Below are 20,581 nucleotides of genomic sequence, written 5' to 3'. Positions count from 1 at the left end.
GAGCAAGGGAATACTCCCTGCGGTTCACACCAGCGAGCAGAAACTCGCCTGCACTCGCATAATTCAGCTGGGCCTGCTGGGGTATAAAAGTATGTGGTGACCTGAGGAATCTGCCTACTACAATGTACAAATCTGTTTGTGATTATGAATTCTGCATGCTTACACCATTGTGACTAGACTGACATTTTAAACAAGGAAAATATGATAGATATAATCTATCCGGGCATCTGATATTCAATATTGAACTGGAGAAAATAGGGATTACTGAAAGAATTTGACAGGTAAAGAACTTTCCACCAGAAAGAGAACAAAGTCCTGTGGAGAATGAAAGAATTGTTTGTGTCACCAAGGATGAGCTTGGCAGAATTTTATCTAATATTTTCATCTAATGAATTGGCATAAAAAGTGATAAAATGTGGTGATAACGTTAAATTTCTTGGTAGTGTCAATACAAAATAAAGCATTGGGATTCCATGGAGAATGGACAGGACCAATAGAAATGGAACACAGTTGATGGCAATAGCAAAGAAAGCGAAATGCTTAAAATGAGGCTGTAAAAGAGCAAAATGCACTCCAAACATATATCAGGAAAAGCATTTTTAATAGAGGACATAAGCTATGAATTCCACTTGACAAGGTCTTGCTATATTCTTATTGGAAATAAGAGACACAGTTTGAGTCATTTGTAGAAAAAGTAATGCAAGCTGGAACAGATGTAGGCAAGGGCTGAGCACAGCTAGCAGGGGTACAGGGAGCCTAGCATATGAAAGGAGAAAATATGCATGTCTATGTGAAAGAGGGAAGATAATCCCGTGTCTGGTCTGAGCATTCGCTAAGACATCTAGACTTAAGGCAGTGCCAGGTGGGATGCTTTGTGATTGCATTTGTGTGATTCCAAGTCAATAAGCTTAAGTGAGAGGAAACAGGTTTTAATAGGAAAGTAGATCTATTACCTACAGAGACGTTTGGCTGTTACATTTTCTTTTTTGTATATGAAATAACCCATAAGGCATTAAAAGCACAAGAGAATCCAGCCAAAGCAGAGCCCCAAGACCTCCACCCACACCCCTCCAAAATGGGAGACGACTTTGAAACATGCTGCAGAACTGCTTAGAAAGAACAAAATTTACAAGACAGACCCACAGAAAGCAACAAAAGACACAAGTTTCAAGAATTCTGGTCAACTGCAGCAAACACTACTGACAACTCAAGAAGAATGAGGATAAGACTACTGTTTCTGAGATCTTGTCATCAGGGAGTTTGGTGAGAGCTGTTGCAGTTGCAAGCAAGGAACAGAAGCCAAAGTGTAGGAGTTGTAGGAGGGAATCACAGAAGAGGGTCTCCAGACAGTAATTATAAACAGCGCCTTCAATGAGCTTAGGAATGAAGAAAAGATAGGCGATGAGATATGATATGAAGAACCAAGTAGGGTCAACGGTGCAATTTTTAAACAGCACATGCTTGCTTATGTTGCAGTGGAAAAGAGCCAGAGGACAATGAGAGGTTAAGAAAGAGAATAAGGGAGGGGAGAAATAAGAGAAAGAATAGAACATGGGGTCACTGGGGCAAGTGGAAGGGGTACAGATGGCAAGTAGACAAGAAACTCCTGCTGCTCTGACAGCAGACGAGAAAGAGAAAGGATTAGGGGAGGGAGAAGAGAGTGACAGAAGGAAGAGCATACTGTATCTATTTTTCCTTAGGAGAAAAACCAAGATCTTATATGAAGACAAGCAGCAGAGGGAAAAAGAGGGAACAATTTGAGCACTGAGTTACAGAGGCAACTGGGATTTAATTTGGGGATTTAATTAAGTTGGAGAATACAGCTGTTTTCTAAAAAGATGGCAGGACTGAAAGAAAAAAAGACTTTGTAATGAAAAAGACTATCTTGGTCTCAGGATATTCACCAGAGACACTCCACAGTATGAGAGCAGAAGCAACTATCTGGGAGTTCACAAAGCAGGCTATGCAATGGAAGTGTTTAATTCTAACTATGTGCTTAAATCTTTGCTGATTCAAGGCCAGACATTTTTGTAGCTTAATTATATCTTTCGCGTGCAATCAAAAAAAGAGCCCATGCAACCAGAGGTGGAAAAAAGGACCTGCAATAAGTGAACGTATCTATACAGCTGCTTTAGGAACACATGGGTAAATACTGTTTTGCTCACTCAGGTTATGTGAAATCAGAATTCCTCCCTTTAATAAAAAGCGATAAAAACAAGTTCTGTACTTGGTTCACCTGGCAGAGTTTACCCAGTATTCTGCATGTTCTACAGATTTCACTGCAGGTGAGTATCATTTGGTCTTCTCCTAAATTGTTTTCTATGCCTATAAAAACAATTAAAAAAATAAACCCCAACAACTTTACTGTGTAATATTTTGGACAAAAAATGCTGAACAGCCTCTGGGGATGGGGAGGGAGAAGGAAGAGAATTTTCAATTTCTTCCAGTAAGCCAAAACCAAATTGCAATCTTCCACAAATAGTATAGACACTATAAGGTCCCCACGATCAGGGTCACTAGGAATGGTGATAATCACCACACCAGCCCAATGACTGTGAAGTGCAGGATATAAAACCGCAAAGAGGGTAAATGAGCAAACTTTCCATAACCAAAGTGTGTTAAAAGGAAAATGAATCCAAGCAGAAACTGAACTCCATGTTGTAATCATCCCTTTGTCAGCTTGTTTCAGCAAGACTTCCAGAGCCAGATCCACAGCTGCTACCACAGCTGGAAGCATGGAGCCTCCTGAGAAGCCAGTTGCAGACTCAGATGCTGCTGTTTCCTGTTTATTATTATAGTGTAAGTTTGCATATAATTTACCATGTTCACTGCAGATGTATTTATTTTTATTGGATGTTCGTGCTAAAATGTATATGCCTATCATTTGCTGAACTCATAATATCAAGGTTGATATATTCTGTCTCTTTGCAAAGGAAGCCATTTGTTAAAACCAGGCAATCTTTACTGTAAGGAGAGGGGCAATACAAAGAAGAACGAAAGGAGATTTTTCCAGAAACAGAATCTCCAAGCCAAGCCCAAAATGTGTAAACAAGGCCAGGATTTTTTTTCTACATTTGATTTAGGGGGGAAAAAAAAAAAAAAAAAAAAGAAACAATCTTTCCATTTATTTAGTGCCCAGTTGCAAGTAATATATATCTGCTATTCAAAGTATATATAATAATATACATAGTGTATATATATAGTATTATTTGTTATCATAGTAATATTTGTTATAGTAATATATAGTAATATTTATTATTTTAGAATGCCCAGAAAATAATGTTGTGAACTATGTTCTAGAAAATGACTTCTCTAAAAACAGAACAAAACTGTTACTATAATGAAGGGCCACTTAACAACTTAACTTTTAATATCTGTATCAAATTATCCATGGAGCAATCAGTAACATACTAGTAAACACATTGTATTGTTACCCTACAATTTCATACTAACATTTCAAGTCTGATTTTACGCTACCCTTAAAGAAGGAACAGGGATCATTTTTACTTCCCATAGGTATCCCTCTTTTTTTTTTTTTTTTTTTTAAAAGCAGCTCTTCTGGCCTACTAATAATATTTTCTATCTGCAGGCACAAAAAAAAGGGTAAAAGTTGGTACAAAGTTCTTCCTAAGGAAAGTCTCTCCTCTTACATACTGCAATCATCCAGAATGGTAGAGTTAGTAATGGCTCCTACATCCTTTTCTTAACCTGTCACTAGTTCAGAGAAATGCACCAAGTCCCCACATCCCAGCAGTCTCTGGCTTCTCAAACTTCTCCAGGGGACTGTGACCAGCTGGCTTGTGTAACCCTGTAGATTTATCTACCATTCGCATACTAAAATGCTTCCAAGTCTATTAAATGTTCATCTACATTTTGGTGTTCCCATAATCTCAAATATAGGATCACTTCTAGTGACACAAAGGTGCTAAATTTGTTTTACTATCTACAGAAGTGATAATGGTATAAATCACCTTATTATCAATATAATTGCGATTATCCTAAACTACACAGTGTAGTCTAAAAATGGGGGTTTAAAGCAATGTGAAAATGCATGTGTACTCCAGCCCTAAGTATTCCAGAATACCAGAAAATGTAAGTTCAAAGTTTCTGCCTGTATTCATAAAACGTACGCAGCTTTAAACTGTACTGAATCGTGCAAAACTGAATTGTTGGAGTTTATCTCATAGTACTTCTAATTAGGTATACAAAATATAGTATTGTAAGGCCATCCAAATATCTTGAATTAAGGTATTTACGATGAACTGTAATATAAAAGAGCATTATTGAACAGAATTATAAAGATCAGATTGTCTTGATAATCAGAAGTTTCAGATAATCAGGACATTTCTTTATAAACAAAACAGACTTATTAGTTCCCAGAATTATTTGTTATAAAGCATATTAAAATAAAACTGATGTGTTCTTCCACGTGTATTTTTTTCAAAATAAATCCAAATATCACTATCACAAGATAAAGATAACTAAAATAAATCCTTTTTCTTTAAGTGTCCACAATTTTGTGTCTTATCTTGTGTATTAGCATCAAAGTAAACCAATAATTATTTTCTATAATCAACAAGGAATTACATATGTCATAACCTGTAACCTTTATTATAACATAATATAAAAGGTAATAATAATAATCATGTTGCATATAATTGTTTACTTGGTATCTATTTGTCACAGCAAAAAATACTGCTGTATTTCAAGTATATCAGCCAGTATTTGAATTCTATACAAACAGACATAAGCCAAATATTGATACATTTCAATATGCTTTTATGTATTGCAAACTTCACCATACTGCTCATTCTTAAAAGACACAGGACTATAAACAAAGGAATGACATACACCAGTTTAGAATTAATGTGTATTACATATGCTTTATGAAGCAGCAGCTTTGTAAGGAAATGCTTCTGGAGTTATTTTACAGCAAACATTTGCATCTGTTTTTCTAACACTGAATGAAACTCTAAACATTTGCATACACACTCATATTTGCACATGCAAATAGTCCAACAGCCTCAAAAGGGCTATTCAAATTAAAAGTTTTTAGGAATGGGACATAAATACAGCTTTTAATTGCTGGTCATGGAGAAGTGGGTTTTGGCAGAGAAAAAAATTTACAACTTTCAGCTCTTATATTCCCAGTTAATTTTTACTAGGACTAAGACAGTCCTATACAGAACTGAATGTTTCAGAGGGAGATAGTCTGACTTTATTTCACTGTCACAGGACACAAAGTAGGTGGTGAAGTACCATTTGTGGAAAAGGGGGAAACAGAAGTCCTTCCTTGCTGTTCTATTGTACTAATTGCAATTTATTTCTGCGTCTTTTTAAATTTTGGAATACATGAACTTGCAGAAGAATCTAGCTTAATTAGAATTTACTTAACATTTTCTTCATATGTACATTAAAAATACATTTAAATTAAAACACAGTCTAAGTGACCACTTGCAATTACCATTTGCCACAGTTTTTCATCAATCCTGGCTGTTAGGCTTAATTTTTAGTCACTGAAAAAGATGTGGGTTTTTTAATAGTACCTGAATTACGCATTAAAAGATGCAACTCTGAAACTAGCAGTATTTTGTGTCAATTCACATGCAAAATATGCGTAGTAGTAATTAGCTGACCACACAGTTTATAACTGATGTGGCTCAGTATCTTCACAGAATGTGTCCCAGATGTTATTGTAAAGTTTTTATGCATGTACAAAAAAAAACCAAACCCACCTTTATGACTCTAATAAATAGTCTAACTTCTAAGACCATACACAAGATTTCAATTCTTCATAAATATTTGAACCAATTTAGTAAACATTTAGAAAAATGCGTACTGTGCTACAGATTCTAAATGCAACAGCTGACAACGTAAATTTTCTGGATGATGATCGAGTCAATGTTAGCGCAGCTGTAGCAACAGTAAGACATGCAAAAGCTTTAAGTTTAGTTTCAACTATTTGAGTGCATTTTTCATAAGATTCAAGGATTGCCAATGATTTATGCTCACTACATAAATTCTAAATTGCCAGTAAAAATAGGAAATAAAATTTGAACCCCTTAAAATTATTTTTGGAAGTATTTTTCAACTGCACAAATAAGGAGTTAGGGCAAGGCACAAAATTATCCATTTCCTGCAAATAAATAACACTTTAAACAATAATAGTGCTTTAGAAAAGAAACAATCTCTGTACTGAAATTAATATAAATACAATTTATGCATATTAATATTTTTATTACATAAGCAAAATATTTAGCCTACAAGAAGCCAAAATGTGTAGTTCTGGGACCTTGCTTGAGCAAGGGCTGCAGGTTTTGGCCATGGTTCCTTAAAGGTAGCCAATCCCTAAAAGGCTGATTAAAAACGAAACATTGATTCTCAGTGCAGAGTACAAATCTCTGTCCATATAGCCCACAGCTTCATTTTGTGTTACCTTGCAGTACAAAGCCTATCAATACATTTCTTTGATCTATTGTAATTTACATGAATTACAAGGTGCTAATCCTTAGCCTATGCTATGGGATTCATCTGTTCTAACTTCTGATATCAAAGATAATCATCTACAGCCTATGCCTTAGATAGGCCACCTTATAGGATGACTAACATAGGATAGGACCCAAGCTCCTTTGCAGACAAAAGGACGGATCATCCAGAGAGTAGTTCATCTTATCCTAAGGCAGGTACTTTAAAAAGCACATACGATAAATCATAGTCTGAAGGCTGCCTATTTCCCTCTAGTAACTACAAGCAGATTTAGGATGACAAGCTCAGACTTCTTGTGTGGTCATGCTCAGATTTGCCTCATGTTACAACAATAGTTGTAAACAATATATAATTATTTTCAGTAAATAGAAGCCACACAGCAAAATAAAACCTGAAACTAATCTTCTCCTTGAAATTAAATAAGAACCAGTCAAACCATGAGCATCAATTCTAAATACTGAATGTCAAGCTGATGAATTACATAACATCCCATCCTTTTGTTTCCAAAATGCTGGGTTTGAGGTCATTCAACAGAAAATCCCAAATTTCAATTTCTGAAACTGTCAGATTCTGCCCCTGCTTGACTTATCTATGTGATACTCAGAGATCAGGATATAAAGCATAAAGAACATGGCATAAAGAGCAACTTTGACTGTCTCAGCATTTAGAGAATTTTGCATGGAATTGGGATACAAAAATGCCATTTATTTTATCTGTCACTAAAAGCAGCTTCTCTAGTAGCAGCTAAATATGGGATCATAAATCAAGATCATAAATCACAGGCTTTGATAGCTAATTGTTTTCTGATTATTTTATGGCCAGGAAAAAGTCACCTTGATTGCACTGAATATTTCTATGAAATCTCTGTTTAAGTTTTACTTTCTGATTATCTTTTCCACACCTTTTTTCATTGAGGAAGAGAAGCCCTGTGCTTTATATCATTAAATACAATGTAAAACCTCACAAGTCATCTAAATTTACTGCAATGTTTGGGAAGTAATGAACTACTTCCACGCAAGTCCTAATGAACTCCCAGTAGTAGTGCAGGCTTTTGTTGGGTGTTAGTACCAGAGAAAATTATGGTTTAGTCTTCTAGAATTAAGTTGGAAATGACAGTCTGCTTCCATAATCCTCCCCCTCACAAGCAGCTGAAATGTCGTAAACAGATTTATTTACTTCCTGGATTTGGCATTCAAAACTGATGCTGCTTCTTCATGGGTATTTTCATTTTTTAACTAAGCAGAAGTTTTAAGTCTACCTCCCAGAGCTGTGTTCAAATCTACCATTCAAAAAAAGTCCTTCTGAATTCTGCATTTCTATGTTCGTGCTCCTGTTATTATTTTTCTGGTCTTCAGAATTCTATTCAACAGAAGACAGTACACTGGAGCTTAAAAGAAAGTACTGAGGTACATGGACACTAAACAATCCTTTTTTTTTTTAATTATTTCCGAGCAATCATTCTGTCTCAATCTGTCTGCTTCTTACAGATTCCTCTAACTCTGCAACCCATGAGGAGTGCATCGGAATGAGTATGAACATGCAGGAACAAGACTCAATGTATCACAATACTTGGTAATTATTCTCTTGAAAACGTATTTGTCTAGATTCTGATCCCCAGCAACATTTTATTTCTCATTAATTACTATTTTGCCTCTTCGAAGTCTCCCCGGGAGGGATTTTTTTTAAAATGCACTCAAAGTCCAAACAGACTGTGTTAACCAGTTCTCTTTTATCTTCTAACTTATTAGCATGCTCAAAACTTTCTTGTCAGTATTTTCATATACTGAAATCCATATTCAGTGGATGTTTTAATACTCAGAATTATTACCTCAGTTAGGTTTTTTTGATGAAATAAGGCTCCATACACTGCAATTCAGATTTTCAGCAGATTAGCTACTTTATTATTGAGTTATATTAGATCCCCCTGGACAAATATCTGACAGTCCTCTCCTAAAAATTTTGATTTGTTGAAGTGTAAATGTTAGTCTAGCATCTTATCTCCTGATGCCTCAACCTGTAATTTTCACTGGATAAATTAGTTCCCAATATAATAACCTGTGATGAAGATAACTACATAAATGTAGTTTCTCTTCAATAGACTTATCCTCTCTAATTGGGTTCTTTACTTGGTTATATTCCCACAAATCAAATGATTCTATCAATGGCTTCCTACTTCTGAATGATTCACTCTTCTCAGAACTGCAAGCTTAAGGAAGAAATCTATAGCTGAAGTGAACTTACATCAGTTTCATTCACAACTTCAAATCTGTTCGCTTTGTAGCATATCTGATATTAAGCAGTTCACTGTTGAAGCATTGTGTAACATACTGCACCTGGCATGACAGACTCAATAAAATTGTCCTGCATGCACTGTGTGACCTTTGCCTAGGTTTGCATACTGAAGTGAAATTACAGATCTTTGTATTGGATGCACAAAGTAAGCACTTTCAAAACATAATCTGATTGTACTTTCTCTGAGTTCAATTGTCTCATTTCTCTTCATCTCTGTACTGCTGGTTTTTTTCTGTTTGCTTCATTACCTGGTTCTTGATACTCCTCTCTTTGCATCTCCTTGCTTTCTTTTCCTTCTTTTTATTCTTAATTGTTATAATATTCTTCTTTTTTTTGTGTGTTCTGCATCCATTTGACCATTTTCTGCCTCCTACTTCTTCCTCTCTGTACATGCCTTCCCAACCTGCTGCTTTCTCATTTTATTCTTCCGTGTGCAGAAAAAAACCCTGCCACACAGTTCATCAGATAGTAGACAACAAATGTATGGGAATGTTGTAGAATCCTATCACAGGAACAGTCATTTCCATCATGTCAGTTTATCAGTGCCAGAATAACTGCTACTGGCATATTACAAATGCCTTAGACATACAATCTGTGGAAGGAAAAGCAGCAGGTTGCCACTTTCTCAAACATGTAAAAACTAGTGCACAGCAGATAAGTCAACATTTAAACTCCAACATCAATCTAAAGTACACCACAGGGGCTTCTTCATCACCTGCAGTTTATATCTTCTGGACCAGTTGCAAAGTCCATTTGTTAACACCCATAGCTATCCAAAAACATATACAATGCACAGGTTTTGATGATTCTCTTGATCTTTGGTTGCCTCCATTGTGCCATTTGGTAGAATTTTGTTAGTGCAATACAGGAATATAAAACAGAAGATACTGCCTGACATGCCTACACATCTGAGAAAACCAGAAAACAAAAGTTTAGTGTAAAAATGATCACCAGTGCCTAAGGTTTGTTGCTATGCACATGCTGTCTTTTCTGAATTGACTGTCTATTCCCTTATCCACACCTACCTGAGACCTAAAATTCAGGCATCCCTGAGCTTAATCCTCCCGGAGAACTCAAATTACTAGTTATGTTCTCACCTCAGAATTTAGTTTCAGAAAAATGTGGCAAACAGTGGTGGCAGAGAACTTTCAAACAACAGACCTCGTATAAGAGAAGTTGCTCAGGAAGGCAAACCCTGACTACCTGACAGATTAGCAGCTAGTTAGAGCATTTAAACTCTGCTAAAAGTTATGATTTCTTAATACGGTGAAAGTCCTTACTTCTCTATTCAGTGATTTTCCATCTGAAACATATAACCAGGCTAGGGAGAAAGGACCCAAGCATTTATGAGCTATCCTTGGTTGGATGTGTGTGTGTTAAAATCCTCGGGTTGGTCAAGATGACCTCCAGAGGTCCCTCAAAACCTAAACCATTCTGTTACTCTGTGATCCTCTGAGGCTGAGGTGTAACTAGAAGGCAGATCTCCCTTTCTCAACACAAATGCTCAAACTACCAAACTACTGTGCAAAAAGTGAGCAATAGCATTATCTCATCACTATTTCTGGAGGAAAGAGACATCCCAGTATTTATTCCCAGACAGGTTTTCAAGCACTTAATCTCTGAGCTATCTGCCTCCATCTGTTTTCAAGTCCAGGTATTTTCTGAGCATGATGTAGTTTGCTTTACTCATAATCCTCAAGGAATCTCACCGCTAAGTTTCTCCTTGAACCTATGTAAGCCTTTTTGCATTCACAAGGACCTTCACAAATAATCTCAGATAAGTAGCTCCGTGTAACACAAAAGAAAATGAAAATGAAAGATTGTTCAAGGGCGAGTACCATTCAGAATTGTTTCAAGTTTAAAAGAAGATACTCTAGAGAAAGATAAATGCTAGATAATTCCAGAGTTTCATGGACTAGAGACTCCACACACTTCAACACCTGGGGTTTTCAGAATAACTTATATCGAGAATATTTTTTTTCTTAGGAGTCAATTTGTTCTGTCTCTTTTATACCTTTAATTCTACAGTGTATGAAGTGATACATTATCAATACTATCATAAAATAAAAGTATGCAGGGTATTTTTTAAGGTGAAGGCAACAGTGTTATGAGTTCTCAGCAGCACAAAATAAATTTTATTCTGTCACCTGTGATGATAAAAATAGATTTGTATAATAGAATGTGTATGTTTATAAACACTGCTTTTTTTTTCAATTTCCAGAAAAAACTAGTCACCATTAGTAGTTACAAAACACAGAGCAAAATTACTAAGTATATTTAATCTTAAAAAAAAAAAAAATCACAATAAAGACTATTATTTCAATTCATCTAAAATGTAAAAATTTGCTAGTATACTTTTCTACTGGTACAAAAAAAAACCTGTAACAGCAACTCCGATAACTCTGTATTACTTAAGAATCTTTGTATTTACCCACGCACTGGAATATTCATATTCCTTGCAGATTTAGCAACTTCTTCAAATTTTCCTATGCTTTCTTCAATTGAACAATTAATATTCATTTTGCTAAAAGATTCAGATGCTGCACCAAATACTGAGACTTCTGTAGCTCCTGCTGCGATCTGAAAAATACATTTCAATAAACCAGAAGCAAAACACTATATTAAAAGTGTAGGTTAAGCATTTAATTCTGTATGACATTCTAGAATTTTAAAGTACATTATATCATCCACATCTAAAACATAAGTTTCATTCCAATTTTTAAAAAATCTATTACATACAAACAGATTTGAGTTCATTCACTATGGCATATTTCCTTCCTCTTCTTTGCAATTAGGTAAACATATTTTTAAAGTGATAAATGATAAATGTATTAAGATGTGGGAAATCACATGAACCAAATATGAAAATAACAATGATTGGTACTCATATTCATTTTTCAGAAAAGGAAAAGATCATATAACAACTCTGAAATATCCATCCGCTCTACAAAGCCTGTTCCTCATGAATGCCAGGAAGTCATTCTCATGCTTAGGAAAGCTCTGTGCCTGTATGTGCCTAGAGCAGCAACAATAACCTACAGGGATTTCTTTGTTAGAGCCAACTGAAGGATCAAGGGCTCCACTGGTCTCGGTGTCATAGTTGATATGGATAATATGGCAAATGTATATGTGAGAGTCTGCTGAGAAAAAGTCTCAGAGCAAATACCAGTCTAGAAAATGTGTAAATGTGGTGACTTCCCTGAAGGGGCAATTAGTCTGAGCTTGTACTCAGTACCTCAGTACTCAGTAATTACTATCAACTAACACGAGACAAACTAGAATGCTGAAAGCCAAATAATAGGAGAAGAAAACATTTAAGCTTAGGAGAATAGCTAATTAATTAATTCTGACTCTCCAGAGAGAATAATACTCTTTTTCTATGAAACAGAATGGAGCTTTTCCCTTTACTCTCTGCTTCTGCAGGATAATATCTAAGTTTCAGCAACCCTTATGGGAACAAATTTCCTTTCAAATAGAAGGAAGAAAAAAAAAATAGCAGCAAGAAAGAACTCAGCACCTACAACTACTTTTGCGTTGTTTTCCTTTCATTGTATCACTAAATATGGTATAGAGATACAGCAGATTTAATTCAACTCATACAAGCTACCATTGCAGACAAAGTTGTAGCACTGTATATCTATTGATAGTTAACTCGCCTACGTACAGGATTCTGTTTTAACAGAGATTTCATATGCAGACTACACCACAATTGTCCATTAATCAGCATGCTTTCCAAATACAACTTGTCCTATATCAAGACAAAAGCATAGAAGCATGCAAAATTTTCAGAAAACAAAGAAGTGTAAAGATTTGGCTATCAATGTGTATGTTTTAAGAAGACTGAACTGGTCCATTTTTGCAATTCCAAACACTTTGAGTCTATAATTTTGAATATTTATTTTGCATGAACTGAAACAATTTAAACTTTCAAACCCTACCAAAATGAAATGTAGAATTTAAGAAGTCTAATACATTCCTATAAAGCATTCTCATTTAAATGACTCTTTCCTCATTCTTCTTCACTACTTTCCAATGAGAAGACACTCTTCAGAAACTTTTCTAGAACCAACAAGTCAAAGAAGGAGAAAGAATTTTTATACACAAGCATTATCTATAGAAGCTTGCCAAGACTGTTTGATGAATACTTCCATTAAAATATGAATATAGAGAGTTTAACATCACTCTGTGAATTTGCCCATTTTTCACAACGAAAACTGAGAGTTTTCAATTAAAAAAACTATAGCTTAGTTCTAACAGGACAGGTTACGTAACATTAAATACCTAGTTTATAGTACTGAACTGAAAATGTCTGAAACATGAAAGAGGACATTGTGGACATCTTCTATGAAGGCACTTACAGCAGAATGAAAACCTTGAAGATTAGGTGTGAGAACAGGATACTGGACTCCAGGATGCCGCTCAATGCCCCTCATTACTTCTTTGTGATCTGCCATCTAAAATACATAAATAATTTGTATTGATCAGCAGTTATTTTCTGATTTTATATAGCTAAGCAGAAATGGGCTTAGACTGTGGTTTTGCCTTCATTAGGCATACAGTTCATACAAAAAGAGTAAAAACAAAGGGGTTAAATTGATGTTGTACTAGGACTCTTTTTTTGGATTTCTTAACTTTTGAGTATTTGAGTTGCAGGCTTTCCAGTTCTATATGAATACAGAATTGGGGCTAAGATTTCTATGGTGTTTCTTTTTGTATGTGTCTGTAAAATCACAATTTGCATCATAAATTGGTAGACTTGTGATCATGCTGATCATCAACTGTTACTGCAACTTTTAAACTTACCTCAGTAGACTCAATAGGTGGAATTAACAGAATAACTGACATTTTAAAACCTTCCAAATCTTGAAAACTTCAGCATTCTGATAAATGTGACTTCTTAAGCATAAGTGAACCTGAATTACTGAACACTGTAATCAGCATATTTGAAAAGACTAATCACAAGCCTATCCTTAAAAATATGGCAAAATCTCTGCATAATGTAACTTTTTAATATACTTAGAATTTTCTTTCAAAAGAAGAAAATACTTCTTTATTATAGCAAAGGTCAAAGACCATTACTTTATTCAAGTACTTGTTTTCCTTAGTCTCCCTTCACAAAAGAAACTCTGCCTTTTTAAGATACTGTTATACTTTTCTCACTCAAGATTAAATACACCCCATGTACTAATCAAGGAGATGAATCAAAGACTTTTTCACATAATAAACTGTAGATTACTCAGACAAGCACATTTTCTTGAAAGAAATGGAGAAAAAATGAGTTTATTTTTTAATGGTGTGCATGCCTGAAAAAAATACAGTTAATAAAACATATCCCTCATATTCCATGTCTTACAGATTTTGAGTTTTAAAAAATGAATAGTGTATTTTAAATGCTTTTTAAATCAGCTCTCATAAAAGCAAATCTTCCAAGCAAACAATATTAAATTGGATTTCTGATTCTTTCCACACTCATGAAAAGTCATTTGAGTTGTACCATATGAAAAGATATATGAACTACAAAGCTTTCATTACTCCTTATTTTCAGTAGATACTTTATTGATAGCTTTGCAGTATCACAATTCTAAATATGTGATATAAATTATACCAGATTTAAGTGACAATATTACTGGCAACTTGGAATCTTCTTGTAACTGGTTTCCTACTATGAAAATGAATGGATTAAAAAAATCAGACAAATGCATGTATGCCTTCTCAAATGTAAGCTCTACATGTATGTATAAGGAAGTGGATATATGGTATGAAAAGTGTCCTATAGCCAGACGCAACTCATTTCTTATCAAGAAACAAGTGATGGCACAAAGCAACTTTTTGTAATTGCTTCTACATAAACTAAATCAGTGTAACCACCTAACATATCTGATAACCTCACAAAAAAAACATTTGGTAATGCCTTAGTTTTTTAAGAACAATTTTTCATTCCTTAATTTAATATAAATAGTATCTACATTTCTCATGGCAAGGAATAATGTTTGAAACCAAATGATTCATTAAATGGCAAATGCTAGAACTAATTCCACACTTTAAAATTACAGCCTGACTTAAAATGTTCTAGAAAACCAAAATGACACTTTTCTCAACCAGTATAGAGCTGCCAGTTCCAAATAATATTATAGGTATTACATTTGTCCCATTATTATTTTTCCTGTAAGTAAAATTCCATTTTAACACATATTGCATGTTATAAGTTTTTAAATTGTAATAAAATATTTCTTTTCCAAATTTCTTTAAAAATAAGCTTTCTAATGGTAGGTATTTATAATTTTTGGCTGTTTAGATTATAGGTGTGGGATCCTGTTTTATATGGCACCTTGCTACTGTGGAACTTTTCTTTTAGCTTTTTTCAGTAAAAAAATCTCTGCCAAACAAAACAGTGGATGGGAAACCATAAAAGGGCTTTAAAATACTAAAAAAAGAAATAAGTGAATGAGTGATCTAAACATAACCATGAATTCTATTCCCATGACCTATGAAAAGAAAAAAGAAAAGAGCAAAGAAAAGACAAAGTCAAGACTGCGCTCCCTATAAAAGCAACACAATCTTATCTTTTAAATAAAAAACATTTTAAACACAAATTAAGCCATTACAATAAAGTATTAGACATGAATTTAAGATAAAAAGGGATTGCTCATTTTTTCCAAAACTGACAAATCTGTTCTAAATTTGGTACTCCTAATAGCTCACAAGAAAAGGAAATAATTAAACAAGAAAGAAAAAAAATCTACCTTTGCGTTAGAGTTTTCCTTCTAATGTTTAAAAACCTACATTATTCTTTGTCGCTGTAACTGCCAAAATTTGATGGCACTTGGAAAAACTTAACCTAGTTGCTTTTAACGGACACAATATCATTGCCCCTGCATTGACACCAAAAAAATTCTGCATTGTTGCTCTTCTCTTCCCCTCCCCTATTCTTCCTTTAGACCCTTCCCTGCCGATTCTGAGAACTGAAATAAACCAAAGGAGTCCCTCAGAATGCTGTACAGTTTGCTCTGCTAACTCATGAATAAGAAAAAATATGATCATACTACATTTTTCTCAGAGGAAAGCCTGGAATACAGTTCAGGCCCAGGATGTATTCTCAGTTTAAAATGGACAAACTTTATATATGTTTTGACAGAAGATGAGCAACAAACATGTTAAAAATGGAAGTATTTTCTCGAATTAATTTCATGTTTTACTCTGTACATAACTTGTGTGGTCATCACTAAACCAAATGCTTCTGTGCAAACAAGCGTGTGGTTTCTTGAAAATGAGTTTAAATAATGTAGACAAGTATTGACTTATTTCCTTACTTGCAGGGAATAATTAAGTTTGCAAAAACAGGAGCTACATATTATACTTCAGGACTAAGCCTGAATTTGCAGTGTTAAATGTCAGAAGAAAACTAGGCACTCCTAATGCCAATGTAGTTTTGCTGCTGACTTCCGAAAGGCTAGGATTTCTGCTGAATTGTACCAATTGTAAAAATTCATTTTGGAAAAATAATGAGAAAATTATTATGATTCATCAAAACCCTGTATGGCTGCTGCTAAGAGTGCTAGATCTGCAAAATAACTATCATGCCTAAATACTACTATATGTACAAAAGTCCCAAATTTAGATCTCCCAAACACACTTCCAAATGTGGAAAATGAAATTTCATTTAGGGAAAAAGAAAAAAAGGTATGTTACCTTCCTTTTTTACATTGATGACTGTTAGTTCTCAGAAGAGTAGAAAAGAGGTAGGAACAACATTAAATTATATTAATGATGTGTCAACCATCCCAATTCTTTAGTTACAATTAAATGTTTACATAAATAAAGATCAAAATAAAATGCACAAGTACTTTCTTTGCCTCCATTCCACAGTACAACGTTAACATTGATTGTAAAGAATTTTCTCTATATTAATAACTGCAAAAAGTCACTGCCCCTTTGTGAGCAAACTCGAAATCAGGATAGAATCTGCAACATCTCTCCTTAACTAGCATCCTTCAACGCATAAGCGCATGTATGTTTGTATGTGTGTGTTTACGTTAAGTGTTTGGAAAAGGAGGACTGCACGGTGGATAGATACACAGAAATGTACCAAGTGCAGCAGACATTAAAAAATGGTGTTTGGCTTCATGGAGAGTCAAGTTTCCATGACACTCCATACAACCCCCAGGCCTGGGGAGTCTAATCCCTTGGTTTGGTGCTAGGGAGCACTCCTGAGAAGTTTACCCAATTTGCACAAGCCCTGTGCATCTAGGTTTTCCTGCCCTGATTCTAGGTCTCTGAATTGATGTTGCTTCCCCAAGAGGTCTCCTCCACCATGATTGTTCCCCAGAGATCAGCCCCACTGCTGTTCATCTGAATAGTCAAACTCAGTATTCTGCATCCCAACTGCTTCATATTCTCAAATCTTTATCATTACGTCTACACTCAGGATCCTGTATCCCAGTTGCCCTTTACTCATGATGTTGATCCATCATTCCCACACCTCTTATCCCCACTCAGCATCCTGTGACCAATTGTGGCACTCCCCATTTACTGCTGTCCCTTGCACATAGACACATACAAATTCCTACCCTCCTGCTCCAAGGGGCAAATTGAGAGTCACTTGCTAAATTATTTATGTTTGGAGAGCAATCACAATATTTAAGGTTTCTCACACCCTATGTAGTAATCATGGCAAATTGTACTTCCAGCATTTCTGTTGCAGGGCCTGGAGCTAAACTCCCAGGAGTTTAGCTGCCTGCACTCAAAGCCAGCTCATTGATAGGAAGGCAGCAACTTGGGAAGCCTCAATCAGCCTTGGAGCTCATCAATAAAAGCTGGAAAGCAGATCAGCAGAGGCTCCCCCAAAGATGAGATGCTCTTATGCTTCCTCCCTGCCTGAGAAACTGCAGCTGCACAGCAGCGACCAAGCCCATGCTTAGCCAAGTTCCTTACTGATTGGATCCTGACTATGTCTCCCAGACTTGACTTCCCGGCTTAAGCTGGGACCTGCCGCATCACTGCAGACTCACCTGAGTATGTGTACTCTTGGCTGTCCTGGTTACCCTCACCAGACTTGCTCTGCTCTCACGGACTGTTGGACTGCCCTTCGGTCAACACAGCTACAACCTCTGCTCCCCTTGTTATCATGCTTGGCTTCCAGTTCCTTCCAGGACCAGAAGGTCCTTCCCTTCTGGAGCAACCTATTCTTGCTGCTGACGAGTTAGGGATTTAACCAGCTTTCTGCACATTCAGAATTTTCTTTGATTTTGACTACTTTTTAATAATTAGCCCAACTTCAGCTGACCTGAATAAAAGCATAAAACTTGAAAACTGCACAACTGGTGTCTGCCAACAGCATCTGATTTTACAAATAAACATTATTTCTGTTCCATTTTCTTGTATAATTATACAGGCTATACTAGTGGAAAACTCCACTGCATGGAATGGCATTTAAATTGAAACAGTTCTGAATGGTGATGATATTACATACCTGAGGCACCCATTTGGATGAAACAAAACTGGTCACTTCTATTGCAGGCAGGCCTGTTTTGGAAAGCCGGTTGATTAACTCAATTTTTATATCAGTTGGGATTATCACCTATGGACATGAAGACATACTATAGTAAAGTATTTCAGGTGGTACAAAACTTTTTTAAGTTAAATGTTCTCAGTACATAATCATTTTTTTTTTTTTTTTAAATAATGAACTATACCCATACATTGTACCGTAACTATAGTGTTTCCTGACAGCAGGAAGCTTTTCCTGACAGCAGGAAGCTACAGCATAAGGAAAGCACTAGGCAGTATACATGATCCTGCTCCATTTTTTGCCCACCACAAAAGAATGAGGAAGCAATTCTGTTTAACTGGTTATAGATCTGGCCTTACTAATAGCTAGTAACCAAACACCAACCTACCAAAGAAGCGACAAAAGAAACAGCAACACAGAATTAGTCCAACCAGAGAAAAATAGGGGAGAAAAGCTCCACAGCTGAAGCAGAGTAATTCCATTCTGTTAATACTACTTCTATCTTTGAGATCAGTAACGATACACATAAGCTCATCCTGCTCTGTGTGGAAACAGATGACTGTTTTGATACATGTGCCCTATTTTACATAGTCTCTTTCAATCTTTCATGCTTCCCTCCCACTCTTCAGGCAAATATTATCAAAAGAGTAATTTCTTTTTTTTTCCGTGCTTGTTCAGCAGAAAGTACGACAAAACCCAATGTACCATTCCTACTATAGTAGCACTTGTAGCACAAACACATATTATAAAGATAGCCAGTGTTTCATGGCGTTTGCCAATTATGTCATGACAGAATATTACTGACTGACAAGACAAATTCCAGAAAAAGAAATGGCAGTTGAGTAACAGAAAGGCTAGGTAACTAAGTATAGAAAGAAATTGTAGTATTTAACATCTGGCTAAATAGTTATATACTTTTATTATAATATACAAAAAAGTTATCAATACAAAAAGAAATAAATATATTTATAGTACAAAATGGAAGAAATATGATTAGCAGGATGTACATGTTTTGCACAATCAAAATAACACCAGTATCTGTCAAAACACACCAAAAAAAAAAAAAAAGGAGAAAAATTACCTTTTCATTTTGTAATCCATCCCTTGGCCCAACTTCTACAATCTTTATGTACTCAGGCAGTCCAGATTCCTGAAATAAAAATCAATACTGAACCACAAAACAATGAAGGTCACCAAGATCAAAGTACAGCTTGTATTTGTCCTCCCAGATGATTCTGGGTATAAAGTCATATTGCTAACATTAAGTGTGCTCATGGGCTGCTATGGGGAGAACTAACTCCATCTCAGCCAGACCCAATACACCTTTAAAAATCTGTGAGAACATGTTCCACACCTTCAGTTAGGGAATAAAAGTTAAAAGTAGAAGTTATCTGTGTGCATGTTCCACAGCTCCTCTGAGGCCACGACTTTATAAAAATGTACCTAAACCCCTAAATGAACATTGTGTTTTACAGAGTGAAAAATATTCCCATTTCAAAAAGCTTCCCAATGAGCGATCCAGTCCTCCAAACGTCTAATTGAATGTTCTCAATTCAACTGAACAGTTACTTCTCTGTAAACATTTGCAAGACGAACACAGCAGACGAGAAATGTTGAAGAGATTATTAAAGATTAAAGTAATTCCTCTGCCTGAAGATGAAGGTTTTAAAGAAGGATTTAAAGGAGAACAAGGAAGGCCCCTGGTAGACAAGAAGAAGAATTTTCCAGGTGTAAGAGCAGCTCTGGAAAGGCAGGAGGCTGACGGTAACAGGAAGGCAGGCAGGCAGCAGTAAGGACAAAGGGCTAAGGAGAGCACAGGGAGCTGAAGGAGGAGGAAGGAGAAACAAGAGCAGAAAAGTCAAAGGAAATTAAACTTCCTTTTTTATTATTTAGCTACTCTGTTATTGAATCAAGTTGACAGGTGTGGCAGTTAAGGTAACCTGGGCCTTTAAGTCCTGAAACAGTTCAGAGCAGTGGCCTAGACTGACCCCCAAAAGCTGTGTGTCTTTACAAACACATCGAATGGCCTACTTGGGGCCTGCTGCCCGTGCCTGGAGGGGCGGACAGGAGGGACGCAGGCAGCCTTGCCAGGAGCACTGGAGATGCCCTGTTTTCTGTATTGCACTGAATCCAGAATCGGACCCAGCGTCTCCACTCTGGTGTTGAAAGTCCGTGGTGGGATTAGCGCAAGCTACCTGCGGGACAGCTGCTCCCACCACCTCCCCTGAGGGAAACGCCATGGTAAGGACGACACTGTCAGCCCAGGGCGATGGCTCCTGCCTGTGGGCCCCACAG

General features: G+C 36.0%; 1 protein-coding gene across 2 annotated transcripts in view; it reads right to left on the bottom strand.

Annotated features, from left to right (window-relative positions):
- Positions 1-20,581, bottom strand: part of HMGCLL1 (3-hydroxymethyl-3-methylglutaryl-CoA lyase like 1) — an 87,873-nt gene that overhangs the window by 45,056 nt on the left and 22,236 nt on the right. For both annotated transcript variants that reach the window (XM_049819408.1, XM_049819409.1), the window contains exons 2-5: positions 19,368-19,436; positions 18,248-18,355; positions 13,137-13,232; positions 11,210-11,358 (exon numbers count right to left, since the gene is read on the bottom strand). In XM_049819408.1, the coding sequence (XP_049675365.1) occupies positions 11,210-11,358; positions 13,137-13,232; positions 18,248-18,355; positions 19,368-19,436 (422 nt within the window). The remainder of the gene's footprint in view (positions 1-11,209; positions 11,359-13,136; positions 13,233-18,247; positions 18,356-19,367; positions 19,437-20,581) is intronic.

The sequence above is a fragment of the Accipiter gentilis genome, chromosome 16, assembly GCF_929443795.1.
Source record: "Accipiter gentilis chromosome 16, bAccGen1.1, whole genome shotgun sequence".
Taxonomy (NCBI): domain Eukaryota; kingdom Metazoa; phylum Chordata; class Aves; order Accipitriformes; family Accipitridae; genus Astur; species Astur gentilis.
Note: the sequence above shows the minus strand (reverse complement) of the source record. Positions and strands in the feature narration are given on the sequence as shown.